This window comes from Triturus cristatus, chromosome 6, assembly GCF_964204655.1.
Source record: "Triturus cristatus chromosome 6, aTriCri1.1, whole genome shotgun sequence".
Lineage (NCBI taxonomy): Eukaryota > Metazoa > Chordata > Amphibia > Caudata > Salamandridae > Triturus > Triturus cristatus.
The window spans coordinates 1,258,886,546-1,258,913,225 of record NC_140589.1 but is presented as its reverse complement, the minus strand read 5'-3'; the positions used below and the strand labels follow the sequence as shown (position 1 = coordinate 1,258,913,225).

Below are 26,680 nucleotides of genomic sequence, written 5' to 3'. Positions count from 1 at the left end.
AGATCTCTATGCACCCATAATGAATGATATTTCACAGTAAAAATATTATATACTAACAGCCTACAAATATTCTAACAGAATGACTGTAGGTATTATAAACTGCTCATCAGTAGACATTAGGGAAAATAAGCTTCAACAGCATTTCATTACACATCTCTATACTGTTAGTTTAGAACATACCTAAGATAAAACACGCGCCCTAAAAGCATGGTTATATTAGTTCTTCAGAATATGCTGAGTCATGTGATGCCTCCCAAGTCAGAACTCTGCATTTTATCATCCTCCCGAGCAATCCCTGTCCAACCCCTCTACCACACCCAGTATCTTGTATACTTTTCTTAACCAGGGTGTTTTATGAAGCGATGGGAAGGTCTGCCCATGCACGGCTCCTTATCGTTACCCAGGACACTGAACAATGCTTGTTCAAAATAGTTGTTCACGGAAGCTCAATGCTACTTTCATTCCTTCTCCCTACAAGAAAGAACACCACACACGGTCATCACTGCTTGTAGCCATATTTCAGCTGCTGTGTTAATGCTTTCAGTAGAGAAATGAAATGCTCCTACCTGCTGTATTAGTGTACGTTTGTGCAAATCATGGCAATCAAACACATATTCTAACAAGTCAACATATGTTCTACATTCTACATTTGCACCATGCAGTCCACTATTCGAAAAACCTGCCACACGTCAAGTATGGTTCGTCAATGGCCTTATGAACAGGATCACATTCTAAATAACAAACTCAATAAAGCAGTAATTGAACTGTGATGTCAGTAAATACATCAAAGGACACACACTGACTCAATTGCAAGATACACGTCTTGTTGCTTCTGCAGTCTAACAAAGAGACTATGTAAACCCAATCACCAAAACCTATTCGTACTACAAATGGGACAAAGTATCCATCCATAAAATGATAGGGCATTAAAGGACAGCCGATTCGAGCAATAGCTAACACAAAAATCCTTAAAAAAGAAAACAGATGAAGTGGGATGGTTAGAAACCCACTCTCTCTACTCCGTGCATCTTTTTTTTCTGTAGAGATACAGTCTGCTGAAACACAATTTGGAGAAGCCCGTTATCTACAGTGCAACAGCACAGCAGAAATGCATAATTCAGAGATACACCATTCATATGTAGTGCCTATCCTAATAGGAAATTAGAAAAGATGCAGCGAAGCAAGATGCAGCAAAACATCCTTTAGAGAGGTACATTTCAGTTAAACACGTTGCATGTGTGTACCACCAAGATGCGACACAAGTGCTCTATAAGGGAAACAAGATTCAGAAACCTACAAATCAGAGAAACAATTGTTGTTCGGTTGGGAGGTCCACCCTGTTACAAGTTGTTAGAAAGTCCTGATACAATTCGCAACAAGATGTGGCATGAGTGAACTAGCAGAGAAACAATGCTGAGAAAACTATTCAAAGACCTAACAGAATGAAATATGAGCGAACCAGCTAGGAAACCAAACTTAGAAAAAAGTATTGTTGAGCATTCAAGCGTAAGGAGCTCTTACATGTGGGAGCACTTTTAGAAGGTAAACAACTGGAAAACAGTTGAGACCATTCTCAAGAGGGGGTCATCTTAATCCAGAATTCAGAAAGGCAAGTATAAAAATATGCAGGGGCACAAAGATGAATATGACAAAGTTGCAAGGCAAAAATACCCAAATGGCATATCTGTAAAACATCAAGCCAACACTCAGTTCTTTAATGAAAACAACGTGCATCACAACCTGTCTCTCTTACGTGCATCAAATACTGCAAAATACTGTGTGAAAATGTTACCTTTATTCCCTAACTTCTATAGAATCTAAAAACTCTTTATGGGAATGGCTTTGACATTATAGAGAAAATATGCAATTTCCAGAAAGTTCACAATACAAAACACGGTACTCCGGATTTTCTAATATAAACCCTTTATTTTCAAAAATACAATAAAAATATACCTTTACACTGAATCAGAAAAAAATTCAATACAAGACATCAAAATGTTTACAATAAAATAGTGTTAAGTGCTTTTGTAAAAAAATGTTCATTCACGATTGTGCAAAGATGCAAACTTTTCTTTTGTCTTCAGATTCGTTGATATTGTTCAGCTAATATTTGTATCTTCTGTCATACCGAATTTTTCTTACATAATCCATACTTGGCTTTCTAAAAATAGAAAAAAGCACGTATTAATCTCATTTCGACCCAATGTGAATGGCATTTCATAAAAGTGAGTCGAACATTACTAATTTATGTTCATAACAAGCACTTACTACTGCAAAATAAATTGTATGGCAGCAATGTAAATAACATGTGTTACTATTATCCAAATAAATTACTCATATTGGCCGAGTGAAATGAAAGAAGCATTTATAAAGGCCATTAAACCCAAGGGTATCTAAGACCGAGGCTAAAGCAGAACTCCATACTAGGCACCATAAACTTAGACGAGAAAAGCCAGGTTTTCAGAGCGTTTTTAAACAGAAAAATCAATCCTTGCAATATGGGCAGGCAAAGTATTTCATAGCCTGGCCACGTCCCTAGAGAAAGAACAGTCACCCCATCTGACTCTGCAAGACCTTGGAATGACTACTTTACGGCCTGAAGAAGATCCCAGTGACCTGCTTGTGACATGCCAATTAAGTGCAGAAACATGTTTGCAGCCTTTGTAATGGAGGGCTAAAAAGACCAGTCATAAAGCCTTAAGCACAACCCACATTCTGACAGGAAGCCAATGTAACGAGTGAATACCCACTATAACCAAAGCTCATTTAGGTATGTTGAGAATAAGGCAAGCAGCTGCATTTTGCACCACTTGCAATCTGTTCAGTAAGGAGTCATTAATGTTCAGATAAAGGGCACTGTAATAATGCAATCCGGATGAAGTTAAAGCAATGACCACGAGTGATGCATTTCATGTGGAATAAATGGAATTTTTTTCCTGAGAGTCCTGATTCAGTAAAAGCATGTACTCGCAGTATGATTAACCTGTGCCTCAAAATTCAAAGAGGTATCAAAAATGGCCCTGAGGTTTTTCACCGCTTTCATGGCGATAGGTAGAGAGCCACATTCCTCAGGCCACCAACTGTTAGCCCAAATAGAGTCTTGAGTGCCAAACACCAAGACCTCCATTTTCTCAATGTTAAGCTGAATAAGAAAATACCGGGTCAGCCCTTGCGTTCTACAAATCGCTGACCTGCAGATTTTGCAAGAGGCTGCATTAACCCCAGAGCTGAACAAGAGGTGTGCTATGGTTACATCCTGCTTTTTAGGTCTCGCCTTCACGATCATTCGCTATCACATGCAAGACTCTTGTGTTCACTAATAGGCTTGGAAACTGCCCATTGCTCACCATTCATTGGCAGCTTTGCTGCCTTCTAATTGGGCAGCACTTGCAATGCCTCACTTCCTTTTTTTACCATGGCACACAGACCAAGCACAGAATAATTATGTTAGATTAGTGTCCCTCTGCTGGCCATCAGCTGCTCCCACTGTGATTCAGGTACTCTTGGTTAGGGTAAAAAAAGCTATGACGCAGTCAACACTGGACGATTCATAAGAGATTGGTTTCCTTCTCTCTGTCCTGTCACGGTTTCTTTTCTCCCATCCTCAACCTAACTGCACACTCTGCTGCATAGCTCCTGCATTCACATGTACTCACAGTGCTGGCCCCCTCCCAAAGACATGCATTCACACTAACCCCACAGCTGCACCTGGCTGGCACCACTTCGCCACTTTTGTATTCCCCGCAGCTGCAAGCAGTGGTAGCACCCCACTCCAATATCATGTATTCTAACTATCCTTGGGCTGCACACTGTACCAACACCCTTTCACAGTCCTTATATTCACACTACCACCACAGCAGCACACAGTGTTAAAACATTTCTTTGACCCTAAATTCAGGCTATCAATGCAGCTTCAATGTGAAGCAGGCACTGACAGGCCAGCCCACGGCCTTTGTCCTCATTAATCAGGGGCTGCTGACTGACACTGGCAATGTTGGCTCGGCCCCAACCCTCTTCCCCACTGTGCATCACACCTGCAGGCAGGGGCCCGAGTGGCAGCTTGCCCTCAATGTTATTTAGATAAAGGTTAAAATGAAAACATACCATTCCAGTGCCAAACCAAATTCAGTACAGCACACTCACTGTGTCCCAGGCATCACTCCACATGGAGTAAGCAACCATGAACCAACAGTCCACACTAACTTCACATGAAGACAACCACCCACTTTGTTGTACACGAGCTGTCCACTTGCTGCGCTTCATAACGCAAACCGCTCTTCACCATGCACTATGAATAAAAAAAAAACATGAAAAGTGGAGTGGTGGGTCCAAGCAGAAAGCAGATGCACCTTGCCCACCCCTTCAACAGATAGTTACAACTAGACGCAGGCTAGCCCACACTCAGGACTTGACAGGTGTCCTTTTAAAGGAACCAAAACCAGGAGGAGGGAGTGACCCCCACCTACAGAATTCTAAAGGCTGAGACTGGGGGGTCAGCGGTCATTTGCTGACAGCGAATTAACATTTCAGGAGCACATTGCCCAACTATAGAAGCAATTGTTGCTGAACTGGCGAAAATGGGTGACCACCTTGAAATAGCATTGTGAAAATTGGTTCTATTGTGTTCCTAAAGTGCTTTGTAGGAAAATATATAGAAACTGCCTTTTAATTCAACTTTCAGGACACTGTCCCTTGTTCATAGAGCAATATTGTATAAATGCATCAAATCAACACAAATGTGTGCTCTGATTGTCGTCCAGATTCAAATGCAGACTCACTTTTTCTATGCTTGGCCCGAATATTATCTGCCATAATAACCCTGCCCCCACTGATTGACATGTGTGCCCCCGCAGGTCAGGCCTTGTAGCGCCCCTGCTTCTGCCTATTTAAAGGTTTATCTCCATGAACGTAAGTAGAACAATGAGAGATTTTTTCAGCTTTTATGAGAGGAATGTCTGCTATGCCAGCTCTGTACTACCACAGAGGTGAGCTCCAGGAACCATCTCTTGTGACACCCCAGATCCCAGAGAGATAAGCAGGCGGCCAACATTCCGTTCTTTACTGTGCATATTTTTTTATTCTGATATGAAATCAGCAGGACATTTCAAAGAAAGGGAAACAGAGGATCGCTGGTCTGACTGTGCCTCCCTGGCCCGTTTTTCATAAATTGAGATGCTTCTCTGTGTTACTGGATGGGCTTGCTCTGTTCACTCTCATCTCAGACTGCTTCTGACGCTCAATTGTTCCTGTTTTCCTGAATGGTTCCTTAACTCCGAGTGCATCCTTTCAACTCTTGCCATAGGCCCCCACATATCCCTAGATAGACATCGGACCTGTTGGGAGCACTTTAACGGCTGGCAAGCAATGGGGCACTGTAAAAAGGCCAAACACCATTGGCCATACAGGGGATTCCCGACTGCTAATGTGCACGATAGATAACACTGTAGGGATAGTATCGGTATACATAGGCTCCACTCATTGTAGATATTTGGAACACTTCTTATGGGGATCACACAATGTCCTAGTGGATAAGGGATGGCTTCACTGGTGACTGCTACTGAACTATTGATGTTGAAGTCACAAGCAGTAGTTGACCTTATACTAGAACATTACATCTGAGGTCCTGGCTTTAAGGACAGTTGTGAATAATAAAATAAAAAGCCAAGTATGGATAGTGCAGATATAATAAAAGTGTTGTGTGAGGTGGGCTCTAATTACCCTTACCATCAGAGGGTGTAATAAATGTCTCAAACTGGACAGTAATTCCACCATCCCAAATGGCTCCCTAATGCAGCACAATGTCACACTCATGATGGGTGGCATATGGCTTGGTTAATGCATCCTAAAACATGTCTATGAATTTTGTGAAGTGGAACATTAGCCTGTTGTCTGACCACTAAAAACTTCTGGGTGGCGTGAGAGTGAGTCCTTACTTTCAGGTCCCAGAACTTGAATCCTCATCCGACGAGACAGTTTTCTTTCATATATGGTACTGTGGAGCCCATACTAATTTAAAGGGCTGGTAGTTCCCCATCTCCTCCGTTTTAGAAACAGGTTATCCCCACCCAGTCTGATCAAACAAGGAGGCTATTGTTGATCATAAGTGCCTGGAAGAATTACCTAAGTAACTGGCACTACTGCTGGGAATTCAACTACTCAATACTGAAATCTACTCAGAACGCCCACTTTTCTTAATCAAAGTCACTGGTTAACACTCTAAGCAAACTGGAAGCTTAAACTACTGTGCAAATATGAAGAGATTTGAAGCGGGAGGCAAGAAACGATCCTTTTATTAATCCGTGGGAGCAGCGCAAGTGCTGCATGAGAAATCTAGTATGGATGATGGGTGACTCCAAGTGGCCGTGAGGCACAAATACCAGCAGATATGTTGGGAGATGGCATCCCCATACAAATCGAAACCACATCACGGGCACGACACTCATTAACTGGGGCAGTGACATCTCACAAAGGAACAAGGCTTCACTCTGCAACAAAAAAAGAAAGATGGGTCGGTCGGGCAGATGCTAGAAGTGGTACGGGTAGTGCTTATTTTGAGCTAGTTGTTTACGGTGCTCGGTCCTGGCGCTTAATTGTTCACACCTACGCTTACGGCTTTCTGCTACATGATGGCACGATTTGCTTAACTGATAGATGAGCACAACAGTTGTTTATTAAGTCACTATACCATAAAACCCATCACCCAAGCTATTCTTATAGCTTTATGGCATGGAATAGTCTGAATTGTCACGTGTGTCGAAGTGTTAGGAGTCGTAGTTGTGTTGCTATTGTCATCGGCAGTGCACGCAGTGGCAATAGGTGTGCAAGCTGCAACGGCCTCCTGATGGTGATCTTGTTACTTATTGCTTAACAAATTAACCCCCGTTTATGGATGCCCCAACATAAAATGAACACATTGGTGTGCACTGGGACTTTTAAATAATGACCAGTATTTTATCTCCCGTCAGTCATGGAGCCCGGTTCAAATGGAAGGGGTGGACAATCGCAGCATGGTAGAAAAACAAAGCAGATGAGTACATTTTTCCATGGGCTGGGAGTGCATCAGATATGGGCTCAGCAACCTGAGGGGTGCCGGGGTGCTCAGCAAAAGGCAGGGTTCATCTGGCGGGTGTAGTTATGGTCATACTCCTATTAAGCACCCCAGGTGCCACTGAGGGCTGGTGGGCTTCTCTTAGAGGAGTAGGGCTGAGTAACAGAGGTGGAGCTGCCATGTGAGTGCTCTCAAACCAGCGGGATGCTCTTAGGCAAAGAGTGCCTGGCGACAAAGGGAGGAGCTGCCAATGGTCGTGAAACCACCGGTAGCATGGCAGACACTGCACAGGTAAACTGCATCAATTAGACACAAGGTTAGTCAGTAGGCTGTTTGAAAGGAAAGAGCTGCGATAACAGTTGCCCTTTGGAGGCCTGATGGCTAGGACGGGAAACCGCATTTACAACGCAACCGTTACATTGCATGCATTTACCCCACATGCCGTTGCAACAAAAGAGGTGTTTAGCAGTGGGTAGAAAGTGTTGCATTTAACTCCAACACCTTCCCTACTGTTGCACACACTGGAGTTGGAATAGAAAATTAGTCTATTCCAACTTCCAGCGCTTCCCCAACAGTAAGTTGGAGTAAAGTTTGGTGTTGCAACAGCATGCAGGGTAATGGCATGCATTGTAACGTCGCATAACCGGCTAGGACACTGGGAGTGGCGAGCAACATATATATAGCTAGAGGGATTAGTCGCAAAGCAGAAGGGCATCTGATGTCACATCGGTAGCAAGGGAAGCCTAGAAGCTGCTATGCACAACCCGAGAGACATTCGCATCCAGCTTTTGGACCGGATCTGTCAGTGTTGCCAAAATGGCTTAAGACTGGCGATCACTGATCTATAATTGTATGATCAATTTATGTTGACTTTTCTGCATGATTTATGGTGTATATAAATAATGGATTACTTTTTTGATGATTAATGACCCTCTCATGATGTATGACAATGTTAATAAACTGCAACGTTTTACCTTCCACCAGAGCCTCGGACTCTTATTTAAAGAAGGGCAGATGGAGGAGAGAGACAGTTAAAGGCCCGTCTTGGAAGGGTTGAAAAGTGGGCTGGGAGGCAAAGCCAGACCATAAGGGGACCACAACTATTGCTCCCAAGGACTCCAGGACATATGGGCATCGGTGAGAGGGAACAGGGGGAGTGTGGAAGCGGAAAGCACATGCACCCTGCCCACTCCCCTTTGAGAGACAGCCACACCATGGGAAAGCCCACACTCAGAATGGGACAGGTGTCCCATTAAAGTAACCAATACCAGTAGGTGTGACCCAGCCCCCTAGAAGCACATAGTTGGAGACTGGGAGGGGTCAGTGGTCTGTTGCTGAATGCAAATATTGTCCCACCCATACATGCCTACCAGAACAGCAAACACTGCAGCTCACAATGGGGTGGAAAGTATCAGCTACAACAGGCATGAAGAAACTGGGTCAATGATACAAAATGGTGGCTGATAGGCTGTCAAAAGGAGAGAGTTGCTGCAACTGTGGTCCTTGGGATGCCTCAGAGTTGGAACACTGGGTGGGTGTGGGGAGGGCAATGGAGATGGCCAGAAGGATTAGTTACAAAGCACACATGGCACATGCAGCCCGGAAAGGGCCTTCGATGTCGCACATTGATAGCAAGGGAAGCCTAGAAGCTGCTGCGTGAAACACAAGGGACCTTCGTATCTAGCTTATGGACAGGAATCGGTTTCTGTTGGTGATGTAAAATATGAATTATAGTGTTTCTAAACTGACTTTAGACTAGGGATCACGGATGGATTTATGACTATATAATTGATATACATGGACTTTCTTACATCATTTATGGCGTATAATTAGCAATAATCGATCACTGTCATGTTGATTTATCACCCTCTCATGATATATGACTTAATGTTAAAAGACTAAACATTTATTTCCACCTAAGGTTTCTGGCTCTTATGAAAAGGAGGGCGTGTGTAGGGTAGAGACAGTCAGTGGCCCAGTAGGACCCGGTCGCCTGTCTGAGGAGGGTTTAACAAGTGAGGAGGTAACCAATCGATCAACCCAACACTCGAACACAAGGAAACAGCCCGAAAATGATCACACTGAAGAACATACCCCACTTTTCAATGCGCCAACTGCACATGGGCCAGTTAAAACTACTTGACATGTGTGATATGTTTAACAAAATCTTACAGCAGCTAGAAAACCATAAGTTCAAAGGGGCTTTTCGGTTTGCACAGCATGCTATTTAAAGAGCTAGATTAGGCGTAGTTTTTGTGCTGAGAAACCTGGAGCTTGAGATGCTGTGCATTCATAGTTGGGAAGGGGGTAGGAAAGGGTTGAAAGGACTACAGGGATCCTCCAGCTGCATCCTTTTTAGGACTCGCCTGTGTAAGCACGCACTAGTGCATGTGCTCTCGTATGCAAGAATCTTGTGTTCAAGTAACGGGCTTGGAACACGCCCATTGCTTACCATTCATTGGCATCATTGTCGCGCTTTGCTGCTTTCTAATCAGGCAGTGTTTGCAACACATCACTTCCTTTTCTTTCTCTGAAGCAGGGACCATTCACAGATCAATTAGGTCTGACTAGTGTACTTCCACTGGCCAGCAGCTGCTCGTGCTAGGATTCAAGTTTTCTTTCTTTTGAAGAAAATAAGCTGTCAATACTGGTCGCAACATATTACTTTTTTGTTTACCTTCTCCCCATCTGTTTCTTCTTCCCTACCACCTGCCCTCCCTTCCCTGTTTCTTCTTCCCTCCTGATCCTATTTCTTCTTGCCTCCAACCCACACTCCTGTCCATTTCTTCTTCCCTAAGTCTCTGGTTCTTCTTTACTCCCACTCACCTTCTTGTCCCGGTTTCTTTAGGACCCAATTTCTTGTCCTACACACCCTCCCATCCCCATTTGTATTCCTGCTCCCACCCACCCGGTCTGTTTATTTTCCTGACAAAAGGGGGGGGGGGGGGGAAAGATATACAACGTGGCCAGTGCTGGTTGCTTCATAGTACTTTTTTTTTTAATCATCCCATTATCCTACCCCACCCGTCCCCAGTTACCCCCATCATCCACCCGATTACCAAAGCCAATAGCTAGTCCATAGACAAGACCTATTGGCTTGCCAATGCTTGTTACATCAGGCAACATTACATCACAAGTACGTTTTCCAGTCTTATATATTACAGGTAGGTTGTTTTTTAGGTGTCCTAACCTTAGAAGAAAATACATATATTTTTAGGGTCACTCCTTTGCACTAAAGTTGTGCAGTAAGGTTAAGAACGTCTCCAAGGCGACAGTTCTCATAAGATGTGTATGAGGAGTGGCCTGTCCAGGTGAACTGAATTTATGCTATGGTCGAAGGAGCGTAGCCCCACTACTTTTAAGCAGTGTCACCAAAGAAAAAATAAAATAACCAAGTTATTATCATTTTATTTGTTCCTTGTTGCAGCAGCTTTGTGGGCGGGACGGGCAGGGCTGCTCTGTTGACAAAGTAGGGGAGGAGTGGTTTGCGCTCCCTAAAGTGCGGATGAATGTTTGACTGACCCTCTGGGGCTGGCCAAACATTCCTGCGCACTTTGCATGTTCTCCACCCAGACTGCATTACAGCCTGGGTGGAGAAAATGCCCAGGCCCCCATTCCCTGGCTGAGCCCCCAACTACGGCGCTGAGACCAATCACCATGCTGCATTGCAGCATTGTGATTGGCTCAGAGGAGCCTGGGTGCTCTGTTCTGCAGACGATGATGGTGAGAGTGGTGCGGTGTGGCAAGTACGTTTTTTTATTCTTTACCCCCTCTTCCGGCACCCCCCCCCCCATGCCCTATCTGTGCTAGCCGCCATTGGCGCCTTACATCCTTTATGCACTGTAGCTCCTCTGAGGAACCACACGCAACTGGCGGCAAAGGTCGAAGTGGGCCAAAGCCAAGCCGAGACAGAAGCTGGTACCCTAAATGGATCCTACTTTGCAAAGCCTACTTCATTTGACAACACCCTATCAAACGAGTGCAATTCGAATTTCTTCTGCCGTGTTCTTAGAAGTGCGTCTGTGAGCCGTTTCCAGGAGTTTGACATGCTTACTCACGGACACGGTGAGTAAATTTATCAAACTCCATGAGTAAGAAGAGACCTTTATTAATCCAGCTCTTGGGACTCAGAAGTATATAGGCGTTAGGTTTAGGGCTTTTATTCATGGCCCACTTAATAGGTGTGTGTAACATTATGGCTGGAGCAGGTTTTTTTTTTTATTTAATTTTTTTAGAGCATCCTAAGCATAAATGAGCCGGAAAAAAATATGAAGAGTGCCTGAGTGAAACGAAGGAAGTCAAGTCAACAGTAGAAACTGCAAAAACCACAATGTGCATCAGAAAATAACTTTTCAGATCAGTTACTTACTAATCCTCCAGGCTCCACGGGTTTCGTCCTAAATGGAATTTGTTCTATTTTCTGCTGGGAAGCAACACTCTCTAACCTGGGGAAAAATTAACTTTCTGGTAAACATAGGTTGTCAGGTGCGCATTTGAGACATCCGACTTCGATGCTATAAATGGCAGTAATTAAACAGTTAAAACGTAAAGCAGCAGAACCATTGAAAGCTTTTTTCGCACATAGGAATATTAAATGTATTCAGATCAAAAATAGAGGTAAATGTTAAACACAGCATAAAACACCAAGCCAGCCACTCTCTGGGAGAATCTTTCAAAATCAGTCAGGCCAAATCAGCCTTTCATCCTGTTGAGGGTGGTTTAGGAGCAACTTGTCATCGTGCCTACCCAGGGAGTGGCTTCATGATTGTGTTATCTATGCATTTGCCAACATGTTTTCGTCACCATAATACTGAAGGCATCGCTCACCCAGCCAACACCAACAGCCCACAATGCACAGGTATTACTGAGGGGGGGTGGACGCATGCAGTGTACATGAAATAGCATAAAAACATTGGAGCCGTTAACATAACGCTTAGTACAAATGGTGGGTTCGTCATCCATAAATCCAATCAGGAGATCAGAAGGGTAAGGGAAGGAGTCAAGGGGCAACCCCACCCCTTCAAACCACAAGCGCGCGGAACATAGTGCAGGCTCAGCAACCATAGTCTCAAGGATTTTCAAAGGCTTCCAGCACTTCAATCCACAACACGGCTATCGGTAGCCTTTTTATGACCCTCGCCTACTCCCTTCGGAGCGCCTGGTCCTCTGCACTAGCCCAATGCTCAACAGCCGCTTGCCATCTCGCAACCACTGGCCCAATGGCAGATTTCAAAGTCATGGCAATCTGTCGCTTGGCCAATATGGAGCTCAAGTTAATGAAACGGTTCCCCACTTTCTTGGGCACCAGGTGAGAAAACAAGCCCACTAGGAACACATCCACAGCACAAAGTACACCATTATTCAATGTCTTTTTCAGTTTCCGCACCACTGAGAATAAAAAACGCAAAACGTTTACACATAGTGCCATGGCCAGGCCATGCAACAAAACTCCGCCTCTACCAGAGCACAAAGGGGGCAGCTCTCCTCTTTATAGCGCCATCAGGTTTTACAGGGTGAGAAATTGGATTACCTTAAACTGGGTTTTCCAAAACACATTCTGTGGATAAACCACCATTTTTGCCCACTCCCGGTCCGGTAAAGTTTTACCCAGTAAGCATGTCCTTTTCTGCCGGAGGGAGCTCAAGTCTTTCCGTGGCAACCCATTGAGGGCTCCATATAGCAACCAGGCCACACTAATTCCCCATCTTAGGGCCAACAGAAAGTGCAAAACACTGTGCCTGAGGTTCCTCACCCCCACTCCTCAAAGGGCAGCAAAGGACAGGGTCAATGCCTCATACATTAGAAACTTCCCCTTGAGGCAAGTCCGGAGTCTCAACCTGGACCTCTTGGGGCATTAGTCTGGAGGCCTCAATGCAGTCTCCTACCGTCACTAATTCTACCTCCATCCATGATGCCTTTTGCACTGCTGAAGAGACGGGGGATCCCCACGCAGATGCCCTGCCAGAGTCAGTGAGGGGGGTATACAGTGGGCATTCCTGTGTCATTCACGCATTGCACTGCCAGCAGCAAAGTGCCATCTCTAAAAGCACACCATCTTCCCTCCTATGCATTTTGCTCAGTCAAGCCAGGAGCGCCCCGAGCAGGTGTAGTTCCCACATGTCCCAGCTCTGCCAGGTTCTTGCCTTCCAGCCTAAGTCTGATCCACTGCAACTGGGCTGCCAGGTAGTACAATTCAAAGTATGGCATCCCCAGTGTCTCGCTCAGAATTGGCCTCATAAAGGCGTCCAAAGGCACCCTATGCCATTGTCTGTCCCTTAAAAGGTCACTGGGTAGGGCATCCAAGTGTTTAGACCAAGAGGTGGGAAGCCTAGGTGGGAGAAATTAGTGAAATAATAGAGTAGCTAGGGCAACATGACCATCTTGGGCAAGGCTATACGCGCCATGAAGGGAGCCAAAGGGAGCTCAAGAAGGCCACGTAGCCCTTCAGGGGAGTGCAACACAACTCCCATGTTGCCTTCGCACATGTTATCTAGGGTGTGGTAAACTTGGATCCCCAGATATCAAAATGTTGAGGTGGCCCAGCTAATTGCCAGCAGCAAGGACTCTGGGCAGCAGTGGGAAGAGACAGGTCTTAGCCAGGTTGACATTCAGTCCAGAACACTCACTGCACTCCTGTAGGAGTTGCAGCAGGAACAGCACATCCGGGGCCATACTGGACATGTGCATCAAGAGATCATCAGTGAAAAGCAATATGAGATGTTTAGTGCCGGCATGCCGGATAGACCTATCAACCCCCTGCATCCTACACAGTTCCGCTAACTGTTAAGGGCAAACAATAACAAGGACAATGTCAGTGCTACCTGGTCCCTCTACATACCTCATAGGAGTTGGATACAGTCTGACCTGTTCGTACCCTAGCAGGAGGGTTGGTATACAACAGGCAAACTCACGCTACTCATGAGGTCCCCAATTGCATATGGGTCATAACTTCATTTTGATATGCCTATCTGACAGTGTTGAAGGCCTTTTACAGATCGAAAGCCATCAAGCCTGCCTTCGCATCTCCTCCCTGAGAGCCAACAGTGCTGAGTACAATGGCAAAAATTAAGAGAGGTATTATGTTGCAGTATAAACCCACGCTGTTTGGGGTGAAACAATGTGATTTTTGATATGATCATCCATATATACACATACTTGAAATCAAACTATTTTGACATCATTAGCAATAGAAAACAAAATTATCAGTCCACTGCACATCAATGCAGAGGCAGCCAATATTCCTTGTAAATATTCCTTCAATACAACCTGTAGAGAATCTGGCCTTTGATGTCCAAGACCATCCTCCCTCATCACAAAGCTTCCTACGCCAAACATTTGGAGGCCTTCCAATTAATATATCTTCTCCACTGGCCTAACACCTTCTTAAATTAAGGAGGGCAGTAGGGGGCATTACTCTTTCAGTTACAATGTACCAATCTTCGTTCCTACACCACTCGTTTCATGAGTACCTGAGGGTTGCCCATATCATTCATATAATTTGAATTGCATTTGCAGCTGTGCAAATGTTTCCATTTTCGTCCTCATATATCCCCAAGGTCACCAGCACAAATACCCATGTCTTGAACCCCCCCTACATTTGCACTACTCTGTACAATATGCACCCACCCAGACTAGTGTTTTCCTCATTAGATCATTCTTTCTCTTCATTACTTTGGTGTTTTCATGCCATGCTTTAACTAGTGTACACGTTGCACCCACCATTACAACCTCCTTCATTCTTCCGTGTAATGCATGTGGCTAGCCAGCTAACACATTTGTGGCCGTTAAAAGTAAGCGCAAGTTCTGTTTGCGAGGAGAATGCCCTTTCGTTTAACACGGTTAGCTGTACCACAATAAGTTCTGCATGACCACCACTGCTAGTCACCCTATATATGTCCCTCTACATAGTGTTTCCTGAGAGGTCCTAGATTCTCTGTCCTTACACTTTTACTGTCTAGTCAAACCATCAACTTTCACTTAAAAAAAAGAATCTGGGCTCTAACGAAGTGTGGCCTGCAAGTTATCTGTAAGATGTAAAAAAAACATCAAAAAGCATATCATCTTGAATAAAACAGCCTATCCTATCAGGGACAACAGGCTTTCTTTTCTCCCACATGCAAAATTATTATACGTTTTGAGCCCCGGGTCCAGGTTATCTGAAAAGGAATGTGCCTGCTACCTAGGACCACTATTCCCAACAAGGCGCGCGCCCGCGCGCACTCCTCAAACCCAGAGCGCGCATTCCCATTCACGGAGCGCGCACATCCCGCAAGATTATTCACGCCGCCGCATTTAAAAGGCGCGCGGCGCGAAAAACGTGCATTTCGTGATTGCGGAGGACGGCGGCGAAACTCGGGAACGGAGGTAAGTGTGGTAACGTGCCCACTTGTATTTCTTTTGTTTATGCCGCATGTTTCTTTGAATTCCCCTCAGGCGCACGCACTGTTTCTTAGCTTGCTGTATTGTTCGTTTTGTAAAGCAAGGCTGCGGGGGAGACTGTGTGTGTTTATTTAAGTATTCATGTTAATTGCAGCCCCTTCACAAGCTGCGATTAACGTGCATACTTGAATAGAAGCACACAATCTCCCCCCGCAGCCTCGCTTTACTAACAAAACAATACAGCAAGTTTAGAAACACTGCATGTGTTTTTTAGGCTAATCTGCCTTGTTTCTCAACTTGCTGTATCGTTTTGGTTGGTAGTAATGCGAGGCAGCGGGACAGATTGAGTGCTTTTGTTTGAGTATCCATGTTAATCGCAGCTCGTGAAGGGGCTGCAATTAACATGGATACTTAAATAAAAGCACTCAATCTGTCCCGCAACCTCGCGTTACTAAGAGAACCATACAACAAGTCTGCAAACAAGGCAGATTAGTCTAAAAAACAAATGCCGTGTTTTTAAACTTGCTATGTTTTGGTAGTAACGCGAGGCTGCAGGACAGATTGAGTGCTTTTTTTTAAGTATCCATGTTAATCACAGCTCGTGAAGGGGCTGCAATTAACATGGATACTTAAATAAAAGCACTCAATCTGTCCCGCAGCCTCGCATTACTAAAAGAACAATACAGCGAGGAGAGCAGAGTATGAGGGATGGGTAGCACCGAGGGGGCTTCATGAAGGGCTCTACTCGTGGTGCTACTGCCTTGGGGCAACGAACGACCAGCAGGAATTAAGGAGAGGAGGGTGCAAAGGACGAGAGAAGGACTATTGGTATAGGCAGCTGGTCTGGGTAGAGGAAGCCATAGCTGCCAAGGTTTCGGATTGCTATGTGTGACATGTTCAACATTTCTGTGTAATTATGATTGACATTTCTCCACTCCTTATGCTGTCCTCCTGCCTGCCAAAATATGCCATTGATAAACACTAAACACCTCTTTCCCTAGATTTTATGGCATGGTGTACCCACGTGCAACACAGACACTAGCTCTATGCTTTTCTTAAGGGTCAGCATAAGTGATGTCATTCTACACATTGTAAAGTCGAAGCTATGCTATTTTTTGGGGGAGGATTTTTTTCCACTTCTTCCGAGTTACCTTTCGCTGCATTTCTTGACTAAAAATTAAGGAACGCCGTCGTCCATCCTGGTACTACTTTGTGTTTAAGCTGAGTAATTTTGGAAATTTACAGGGTTAAAACATGAAAACATGCGTGCATAAGAGACTTGCTTGCTCAGTATGTCTTGAGAGTGAATGGGTGGACTATGCATACTTAGTCCCCTTACATAAACTCTTTTGGGTCAAATATTCTTTATGGTAAAGGTTTGAATTTATTGAAATTTGACTGGTCGCTCTGTAGTGGCACATTCTAAATTACCTACTTGCTATCTCTTGAAAAAGCCTAAACTAATCATTAAATACTCTGGAAAAAAAAAAACTGACAATTGAAAATGGATTGCTCATTTTAGAACTTTGTCAGCAAATGCATACTGGGGAAGTGAGTAATGAGCAGAGAGAATGTTAGGGGGAGGATGATGGTGGTAATTGTGATACCGTTGTAACAAATCAATTTTTATTGGTAGAATAGAAACTGAACACTTTTTCACACTCTTTTAAATGACCGCCTCTTACTGCTTGCTGGCTGAATCCCAAGAATGCCATCCTATGTTAACTAGGGTATGTGCATGAGAGTATCTTTCCATTTAGGGGCACAGTCTCAACCCCTGCACGAACCATCAGTATGCATTTATGGACCTGAACACATTATGTTCCGGATTGTCCGCCAACTTTCAGTGTCCACACTTGCCAATATTATGTAGATTTACAAAATGAATCCCAGACCAGCTGGACACGAATGATTAGTCAAGAGGCACCTAGAGGCATGGTGTGCTATAAGTCTCCAACAAACAGGAGCTTCGAGAACACAGCACAGATGCGACCTGCTATTTATTAATTATGCAGCTTTATTTCAAAGTACATGACCACTTTCCTCAATGCTACATAATATGGCCACCTGCTGCATTACGAGACCAGTTGTATTTATGGTTTCCCCACTTGTTGTAGTACCTCCTTTTCCCTCCCAAACCCTCTATATGATAGTCAGATCACACACTCTAGTAAATTATTGGTTTCATTTTTTGTGCCTCGCTACTTTCAGACTTCACCGGCTGCCACTGATTTTATCATACTGCGGTTCTTCCCTTGAGCTTTAGAAAATTTCAAGAAGCGCATTCCTCTGGTCTTAGCTTCTGAGTGAGTTTCATTATCACCCTGAACCCAAAGTGAATAGACACATATTGTCTTTTGATTACAGAAATACAACAGCTACAGACTTGTTTTATAGGTATTATTTACTGCATACTGAAGGGTTTGGTTAGATTTTACATTTCTCATATCAAATGACAAGATATGTATTCTTTCAAAGACATACTGCCAATTTTGGAATTACTGTAAAATCTGCCAGGGTATCCTGAACTTCGATTTGCATGTATGTGTCCAAGCTGTTATAAAATCAACAGATCATTGATAGGCAAATGTTTGATATATAGTTCTAATAAAGTAACGAAACTAGGCATTTAGGAAGATGTGCACATATATTACAGCAGTGAAAAATGCACGTTTGTCTTCCTCAAGTCAGTCAAATCACCTGTGAGTTAGCCACAAATCACAGCATTTGCAGGTACCATTATATCAATGGTACCACGTTTTATATTCAGGTTCAACTGCAAAGATATTGAGAATATGGCTGAACGAATTAGCCACAAATTAGCCGAATTAACCACAACTGTTGCTGCTGAACACTTTGTTACCTCTCTACACCTTGGAATTCACAATTGGGTAGCAACTCCAGTAACGGACTAATTGGGAAATTCTGTGTGTGGGGAAGCCTATGTATATCAATCTGAATTGAGCATTGTTAACTGTGCAGAATATGAATCCACACTCAAATTAACACATGTATGCTGACATGATGCCTAGCACATTAAAAAAATGAACTGTTGATTTTTCAAAAGAGATTAATATCAGTACAAATGAAGCAAAACATTTTTTTTTAATTCTAAAGTGTGGTGGAAACAAATATTTGAATATGATACAAACACACCAATACACTAGGTGATGACGTATGCAAACATTATTGTTTGTGTGGAGTTTTACCCCATTTCGGTATAAATGTAATGCTCATTTCAATTGAAAATGTGTTGTCTGTAATGGTAGTGCGCTACCACACCATGCATACACCACTCCACTTCGCTCTATGCCCTTCCACTCTGACACGCCACTCCATTCTACGCCACTCCACTGCACAACATGCTACTTCATGCCAAGGCACTCCACAACATGCAGTGATGCTCCATTCCCCTCCACACCACTTACCCCACACTACTCTACCCCACTCCACCCCAATCTATTACACTCCAATGCACCCAATCTGACCCACTCCACCCCAATCTACCTAACTCCACTTTACATTGCATGCACATTACAAAGACACTGAATCATAGTGTGTAAATCAATGTATAGGAAATGTTACATCAGACAGGGGACTACAAGTTGTAGGAGTCTCAAGGCATCCATACTGATAGTGTAGTTAAAAAGTTCTTGGTCTGAAAAAAGCACACACTGAGAATTTAAAATGTAATACCATGGTTGGGGGTTGGCTTTAATTATAAGAATTGATTTGTACCCAAGTTAAACCTTTTGCAGCATTAGGATAATGAAAGACTGGAGGGGAAATTCATAATGCTCTAATCTATACCTTGCAGTTTGCATGCAGCTCTTTGATAGTTAATAGCTCATTTTTCCTTGTGATCTGGATGGTTCACCTGCTTTGCATCAGGCATTTTGACCTCCTCCGCTAATTTATAATGAGTCAAAACTTCCACTAGACAAAAATCAGATCTCTCTGCAGCTGGTCCATCAATCTTCAGAGTTATCCAGCCAAAGTGAAGCGTACAAGTCAGTATTGAGCCCAAGTTTTCTGGTACTACGTTGTTCAGCCACTAAATGTACATACTTCTCCAAGTCCACCTTAACACCTCCCAAGTCCCGGACCACTACCCTGCACGCATCAGTGTGGCCCTCAGTCACAACACAACCAAATATTTTTGGCCCTTGGAAAAATCTTTGCGAGTACCCATGGTCTATTGTAAATGTGATTACATGCAAATGTGTGTGAATGGCAAAAGGTAAAGAAAATGCAGGAGAGTGGCTGGATTGTGTGGGGAGGTGCAGATAAGTTTAGCCTAATGGATGCTAATAATGAAGCACAGGGGCACGTGCCTATTTGCCTAAACTGGAATCCCAGGTAACTATTTGGTCGTTTTTCCTATTGGAGTATCTGGGCCAGTTCCATTCATTGTTTGTAACTCTTAGAGCCTTTGCTAACCATCTTGTCTTCAATTGCAGGTTTGCAGTCTGTAAGGTATTTGTATTTGAATGGTCAGGCGGGAGTACCCACAAAGACAAGATAATTCTGTTTATGTTCCACATTGGATTTGGGGGGGTGCTGGGTAAATAGATTCACAATCTGCACCCCTTTTCTTTTACAGGTTTGTGATACTGTGCTACAAATACAGTTGTGCGGGCAGACGTGAGTACAGGCAGAACAAACAGGTAATTGTTTGGTAGAGTTAAACTGTGGTGCATCTTGTGCATTGTAGTATAACAGCATACCTTACCCACGTTTTCTTCTGTTGTAGGTTTCGCAGACAGTACCCCACACATTTGAACGAGCATACGCGAGTACAAGCAGAGTAGGTAATTGTTTGGTAGAGTTAAACTGTGGTGCATCTTGTGTATTGTAGTATAACAACATACCTTACCCATGTTTTCTTCTGTTGTAGGTTTTGCAGACAGTACCCCACACATTTGAACGGGCATACACGAGTACAAGCAGAGCAGGTCATTGTTTGGTAGAGTTCCTTTATGGTGCACATGGTATATTTCTGTATTACAAATTCACAATGTGCTGTGACAATCTTTACTTCTTTTGCAGGCTCTACGGACAGTGCTACATTTAAGTTTGAAAGGGCAGGGCAGTGGACAAAAAAATCCAGGTAATTACACTCTACGTTTTGCCAGCGATGCCTCAGTATTATGTGACGGATTGCAATCATGAGAATAGGCATCAACTTTAACCATGTTCCTTTATTTTGCAGGCTTTGTGGCATAGCAGGCTAAACCCAGTTATCGCAAATATGTTCAAGCGCAAAGCTGTACCTTCTGCAGAGTGTGATGCTTCACCACAAAGGAAGAAATGTTGTCTTGTATTCAAGGAAGAGTGGATGAAAAAAATTGTGGAGACTGAGACACTGAAATCACGAAGCAAGGTTTGCGTGCAACTTAGGGAACTATTTCAATACAGTCCAGACGTGGGCTTGATTTGCAGAGCATGTGCAGAAGCCAAGATTGTTGGGGGCTTTTCCACAGGGAAGAAATGGAGTGATGGCTGGAAACTGGATTACCTGAAACGCAATCTAATTAGCAAAGTTCACGAGTCTGCCATGGTGATATTGAGAAACAGAAGTGCTGCTGCCAGGTTTGGTTATGGAGTGCGGGCAATGCTGACAGAAACTGCCACTGACAAAGCAAATAGAATGGAAGTAGTTGAATGACAAAGATCCCTACCGGAGGAGATAAAGATTCTCATCAACAATGTGTTGCTGGCAGTCAAGATGAATACTTCAATGTTATCTGTACAAGACATCCATGACCACCTAGCTTTGTATGTGAAGATACCAGACAGCTGGAGGAGCAAGAACTATGCCTTTGAGTTCCTTGAGGCCATCAATAGCGTGATACACTGTGAAGGTATGGCAGAACTTCGGCACGCTTTGTATCACACATTGATAATTGATGAGAGCACAGATATTTCTGTTACAAAAATGCTCATTCTCTACTTCAAGTTCCGACCTGTAACCTCAACAGAGCACAAAACACTGTTTGGGGGCATAGTGAAGCTGACAAGTTGTAATGCTGAGGCTATCACTACTGCTGTGAAGGAATTTTACACTGCCAATGAACTGGACCTCATGAAAATGGTCATGTTCACATCCGATGGTGCGTCTGTGATGTTGGGCAAAAAAATGGTTTTGCTACTCGCCTTAAACAATCTATTCCCCATCTAGTTGAGCAGCATTGTGTCGCTCATCGAGAAGATTTGGGAATGATGATGCCTGGAAGAGGGTTCCAATGATTAAAGAGATGGAGACATTATTGAGGACTCTCTACACTGTGTTCTCCAGATCTCCTGCAAGGAAGTCCAAGCTGGATGAAATAGCATTGGTCACTGATTGTGAAGTGGTCTCTTTTCGACCATTGAATGAAGTCCGGTTGCTTTCAAGGCATTTGGCAGTTGGTGCACTAATTCGGAATTACGAGGCTGTTCTTAAGTACTTTGAGCATGAGGAAGTTGAAGAGAATGATCCAGTTGCTAAATATTGTTACAAACAGCTATCTGACTCAAACTACCATATTTCCCTTGCAGTACTTAATGACATTCTGAGTGAATTTGCATCTTTGTGCAAACTGTTCCAAAAAAGTTCTTTGACTACTGTTGAAGCTGAACAGTATGCAAGAGCAAAGATTGGCCAAATAAAGGAGCAGTATTTGGGGGACACTGTCTTTTGGAGCAGCAATGTAAGAGATATGATGGCGTTGTACAAGGAAAGGCAAGAGTTTGACAGTGGGCCTATTTTGTCTTTTGATTCTCTTCTTTGTGAGCACATGCAAAAAAGGTTCCCTGAGGATGAACTGAAAGAATGGGCAAGTTATGAAATCCAGGCAATATCAACACAATCACGTTTTGATTTTGGAACTGAGAATATACAAAGACTTGTTGAAGTATAAAAATGTCTTGGTCCTGGGCGATTGTGAAACACCAGAAGATGTTGTTCGACAATACAGAGACTATAAATATGTGGTGGCAGAACATGTAAAGGGTGGTTTATTTACAACATTTCAAGACACCCAATGAACAGTTCTCCAGTTAAGAATTTTAGTAACATCTTATGATGGTACCACCTTTTGGAGTCTTGTGCTTTTCTAAACCTTAAGTGTACTTGCCTGTGTAACCAATTCATGTCATGGCGTCTTTATCCAATTTGGAAACCAGCCCTAAGACCCTTAACGTGGAGCTGTATGTGTGAAAATGCACCATCTTTTCACTTTTTTAAGTAAACGTTTGGAGTGACATTTGGCGCTGCACGCGCGCGTGGTCTGGTTCCTGCCGCACATAACCATGGTAGCAGCGCACAGAGACCCTCCTCTGCCGCACACTGAGGAAAAAAATTAGAGGGAACATTGCCTAGGACCCTGTTTCTTAATCTAGTCGCAGAGTAACAGTTAATCCAAGTGATGAGTGCCATTAGTTTACAGGCGAGTTATTTATCCTAGATTCAAGAGCGCAAATATCTACCACACATTTAAGTACTGAACATTAACCTCTGTAGTGTGTTGTCCATGTCAGTGACAAAGTAAAATGGGGTCTGCATGAAGTAATATCAGGCAATGGGAACTAATTAGTCTTCCACTAAAATAATGGTGCAGGAGAGCACTACCATCTCAGTCCACAAATTAGATCTTCCACATCCTACTGTAGTGGAAAACTACAAGAGGACATGGAAGATCTAATTTGTGGACGATTAAGACCTACAATGGCTTATGGATATGCTCCTGAAATGGTAGTGTCCTTCTGGACCATTATTTTAGTGGAAGACTAATTAGTTCCCATTGCCACGTCCTGGATTGTTGATTTGGACATTGAGATATTCACTAAGGTTTTAATTCATCCTATTTTCGGGAGGTTATCTTGGACCTTTAGGATTGCTTCTGGGAGTATAGGTCTACAGGGACATAGAATTTCCTGCTTCCTCCTCTGGAACATGTTATGGACCTTTGAAATATCTCCAGTATTATGGGAGGCACTAGATAATTAGAAGCTTTATAGGCAGTTGACCAGATCTGTGGCAGTCAATGGTATCACCCACATCATAACCATTGAATGTGTGTGAATATTGCCTCATAAGAGAAAAACTTACACTATGTTCCTAAAGAAGGTGGCTTTATATTATTGTCCCACAGAAACGAGTTGACGCTCTTTAGTTTCGTTAAATTTGAGAAACAATGAATAATTTGTGATATTTTGCACTTTTTCGTATTGATTTCTTCAAACTGTTTATGATGACATTTGATGTCTGGAATGTTATCTCTCTCACTTGTGATGTCTTATTTGAAAAATGAATTTTATGAAAATGGTTTTAACTATATGAATTTCATCTATTGTGAGACGGTTCTGCAATCTATGTATTATTAAACAGATTTATTTTTTTATTGTCTTTTGGGTCCTTTTGAGATTTAGATTGACTCCTGAGAGTAGATACAGTGGAGTGTGATTGAGTTGATGGATTATTTCTCCAAGAGAATTCTTTTGGTTACTATATCATTGGTTCCGGAAACCCTGTCTCTTGGAGTAGTGGGGCCACTCTTCCTTCTTAAAGACAGCTACAGGACTCAGACAGGTCCCACTGACAAAGTACCTTGGATGGAGCAAATCATAGAGGACTCAAAGCGAAGAGACACTACTTTGCTTTCGATCCATGGATGGAGGAGAGCTTCAGCGCTGATCCGCGCCTTTGATAGAGCTTCATTGTCGAACCCATTTGTACGTTGCAGGCACTGTGCCATCATCGAGCGACATAGACCATCGTTGAGCCACGCCAGCCTTAGAACTGCAGTGGTCAGGCAGCGGCTGCGTCTGGGTCGAAGGGTGAGGCAAATGTTCTGATCGGCGCCAAGTGGCTGCTGCATCATAGTCAATGTAGAAAGAGATGCAGAAACCCACTTCTGAGACCAAACACTGGAGGGGCACCTCAGCCAAGTGTAGGACTCACAAATGGCAGAGTCCAGCAGCAACAGCAGAGTTGCAAGAAGTCTTTTATGACCCTGCGACTTTAGAAAACAGGAGGAAAGCCAGCAAGCCCTTGGGGTCACTCTGGGTTGAAGTAAGATAGCTCTAGTCCTTATTCTCAGCAGAGCAGAGATCAGCAGGGGAAGCTCAGCACAGTAGTGAAGCAGTTCCTTTGAACAGTCAGTTAAGCAGATTGACAACCCTTGTAGCACAGCAGTCCTTACTCCCGGCAGATTTCTTCACCAGTCCAGTAGTATACTGATTTGGCAAGGACAGAGCCCCATTACTTATAACCAAATGTGCTTTTGACGGTGGGGAGTGACTTCAAAGCTGCTTCATGAAGTGCACAGGTCTCCTTTTCATGGCAGCCCTGTCAGCCAGGCTATCTGTAGGGGGTAATCAGTCCTTTGTGTGGGGACAGGGCACGGCATATTCAGATGTAAAGTGCCAGCTCTCTTTCCCCCTTCCTGCCCAGGAAGGCTATCACAATGAACAGGAGTTTTGTCACACCCACCCTTCCTGTGGTTGTGGCTTTTTTAGCGGGGATGCACAAAGTGTAGCGGTCACCCAGCCCAGACGTATATTGGAGACATGCAGCAGGCACAGAGAGCAAAGTTAAAAGCAGAGAAATTTCCATTTACTAAAAGGCATTTCTAAAATAGTAATGTAAAATCCAACTTGCAGATTAGCAAGGAGCCTGGCCGATTAGCGACTACCCGACATTGAACAAGTGCAGGGCCGTCCGACTACTACAAATCCCAAGAGGCCTTGCGAATGGGATGAGGAAGCGTGGGGTACAAATTCTGCTTCCTCGCGCCAGCCGGCATGTGGAACTAATTGTTCACCGTTTGCTGAACTTGCTCGGCTGAGCGAGTCTGTTCTTCGGGAGAAGAAGATATCGCTCCCTTCGGCAACAGAAGTCGCTGTTTAGCGGCTTTCCTTCACAGATGCTCCCCACATGTGGGTGCTCATCCAGTGTGGCTTGGTTACAATTTCTGCTATGACAGGGGGCGGCTGCTCTTTGTACTTCCAGGATTCTCGAAGGGAATCAGGTCGCAGTAGAAAAGCAGTCCAACCGTATATGCCCCCCCCCCCCAAGGATTCTGATTGACTTTCCATTAAGTCCGGCTGTGATTCAAATGAGTGTGGGGATTCCCGGAATTCTGTCTAAGGCAGCGGTAAGATGGCTAATACCGGCTCCTTTATCCTCATTTCTCCTCAGTCCGGTTGAGTGCTCCATCTTCCAGGTAGAAAGTCTTACCTGAACCATTACTAACAGTTTGTTTCATGACTAAGAATTCCGGCGGGCAAGGAAATGCCCCATACTTATATAAGTTGTTTTCCAAGAAAGTCTTCCCTCCCATAAAAGACAACAGCATTATATATTTAAGTATTTTCTACAGCTGTGAAAGGAGTGAAAATTTGTGAACTCCAATTATTTTGAAATCACAGAACCTTCACTAAGGCAATACTTTTGAATAGGGAATCAGTATTCGCCTATCTATTTCTCTGCAATCTCATTTGGGCATTTCTTTTTTCCCTATGTGTGATTTTGGTATGTATGTCTGTTGCATAAACAAACCAGTGTTTAATGTCTAAGGAGGGAAGATATTTTGTGTAATATTGTGTTTATCTCTATAGGTGTTTGTGCTAGGAGACGTCGTAGCTCGGTTTTGACTTAAAGGCAGGATTGAGAAGACTACTGCTCGTTGAGGTATAGCTCAGTTTTTAGTGAGATGATATGAGAGTAGAAACGCTTTGCATAAATCCTTATTGTGTTCTCTTTGTTTTACAGGTCTCCTATTCCCAGATGTTCCTTGGCTAATTCCGTTCCCTCACTTGATTGCCCTAATACTCTGTAGTTTTCTAAATCAGAGTTGGGGATGTCAAGAAGTGGACATCTTTGTGCATCACCCTGATTCTAAGGAGTTCCCTTCTCAAGTTCATATGAACCCGATAGAATTACGCACCCAAGAATACTAGCTTCTCCTGATCAGGGTGATTAATTCGGATGACGTCTATGGAAGACATGCTCCACGCATTGGTATTAGTAAAAACAAGAGTTAGCCTCATCCCGAGCTGAAAACGCATGCTCTGAGAGAGAAATTCAAGAAACATAATAGAAACCGTTTTGATGTTTCAGGCTCTCCCTCACAGATACAGGTTGTACCTCCACTCATCCCCCTAGCTAACCCAGAGAGATATGCAGGTGATCCTAAAAAAATACAGGTGTTTTTGGCACAGATTATGTTGCATTTCTCATGCAAACCTGCTTCTTTTCCGAATAACCAC

General features: G+C 43.6%; 1 protein-coding gene and 1 pseudogene across 4 annotated transcripts in view; one reads left to right on the top strand and one right to left on the bottom strand.

Moving 5' to 3' along the window:
• Positions 1 to 1,906: 1,906 nt before the first annotated feature.
• LOC146821271 (uncharacterized) overlaps positions 1,907 to 26,680 on the bottom strand; it is an 838,501-nt gene continuing 813,727 nt past the window's right edge. For all 4 annotated transcript variants that reach the window (XM_085612209.1, XM_085612210.1, XM_085612207.1 and 1 more), the window contains 2 exons: positions 11,418 to 11,493; positions 1,907 to 2,161 (listed from right to left, as the gene is read on the bottom strand). In XM_085612209.1, the coding sequence (XP_085468335.1) occupies positions 2,123 to 2,161; positions 11,418 to 11,493 (115 nt within the window). In that variant the 3' untranslated portion in view covers positions 1,907 to 2,122. The remainder of the gene's footprint in view (positions 2,162 to 11,417; positions 11,494 to 26,680) is intronic.
• On the top strand, positions 20,679 to 26,371 carry LOC146821272 (uncharacterized; annotated as a pseudogene).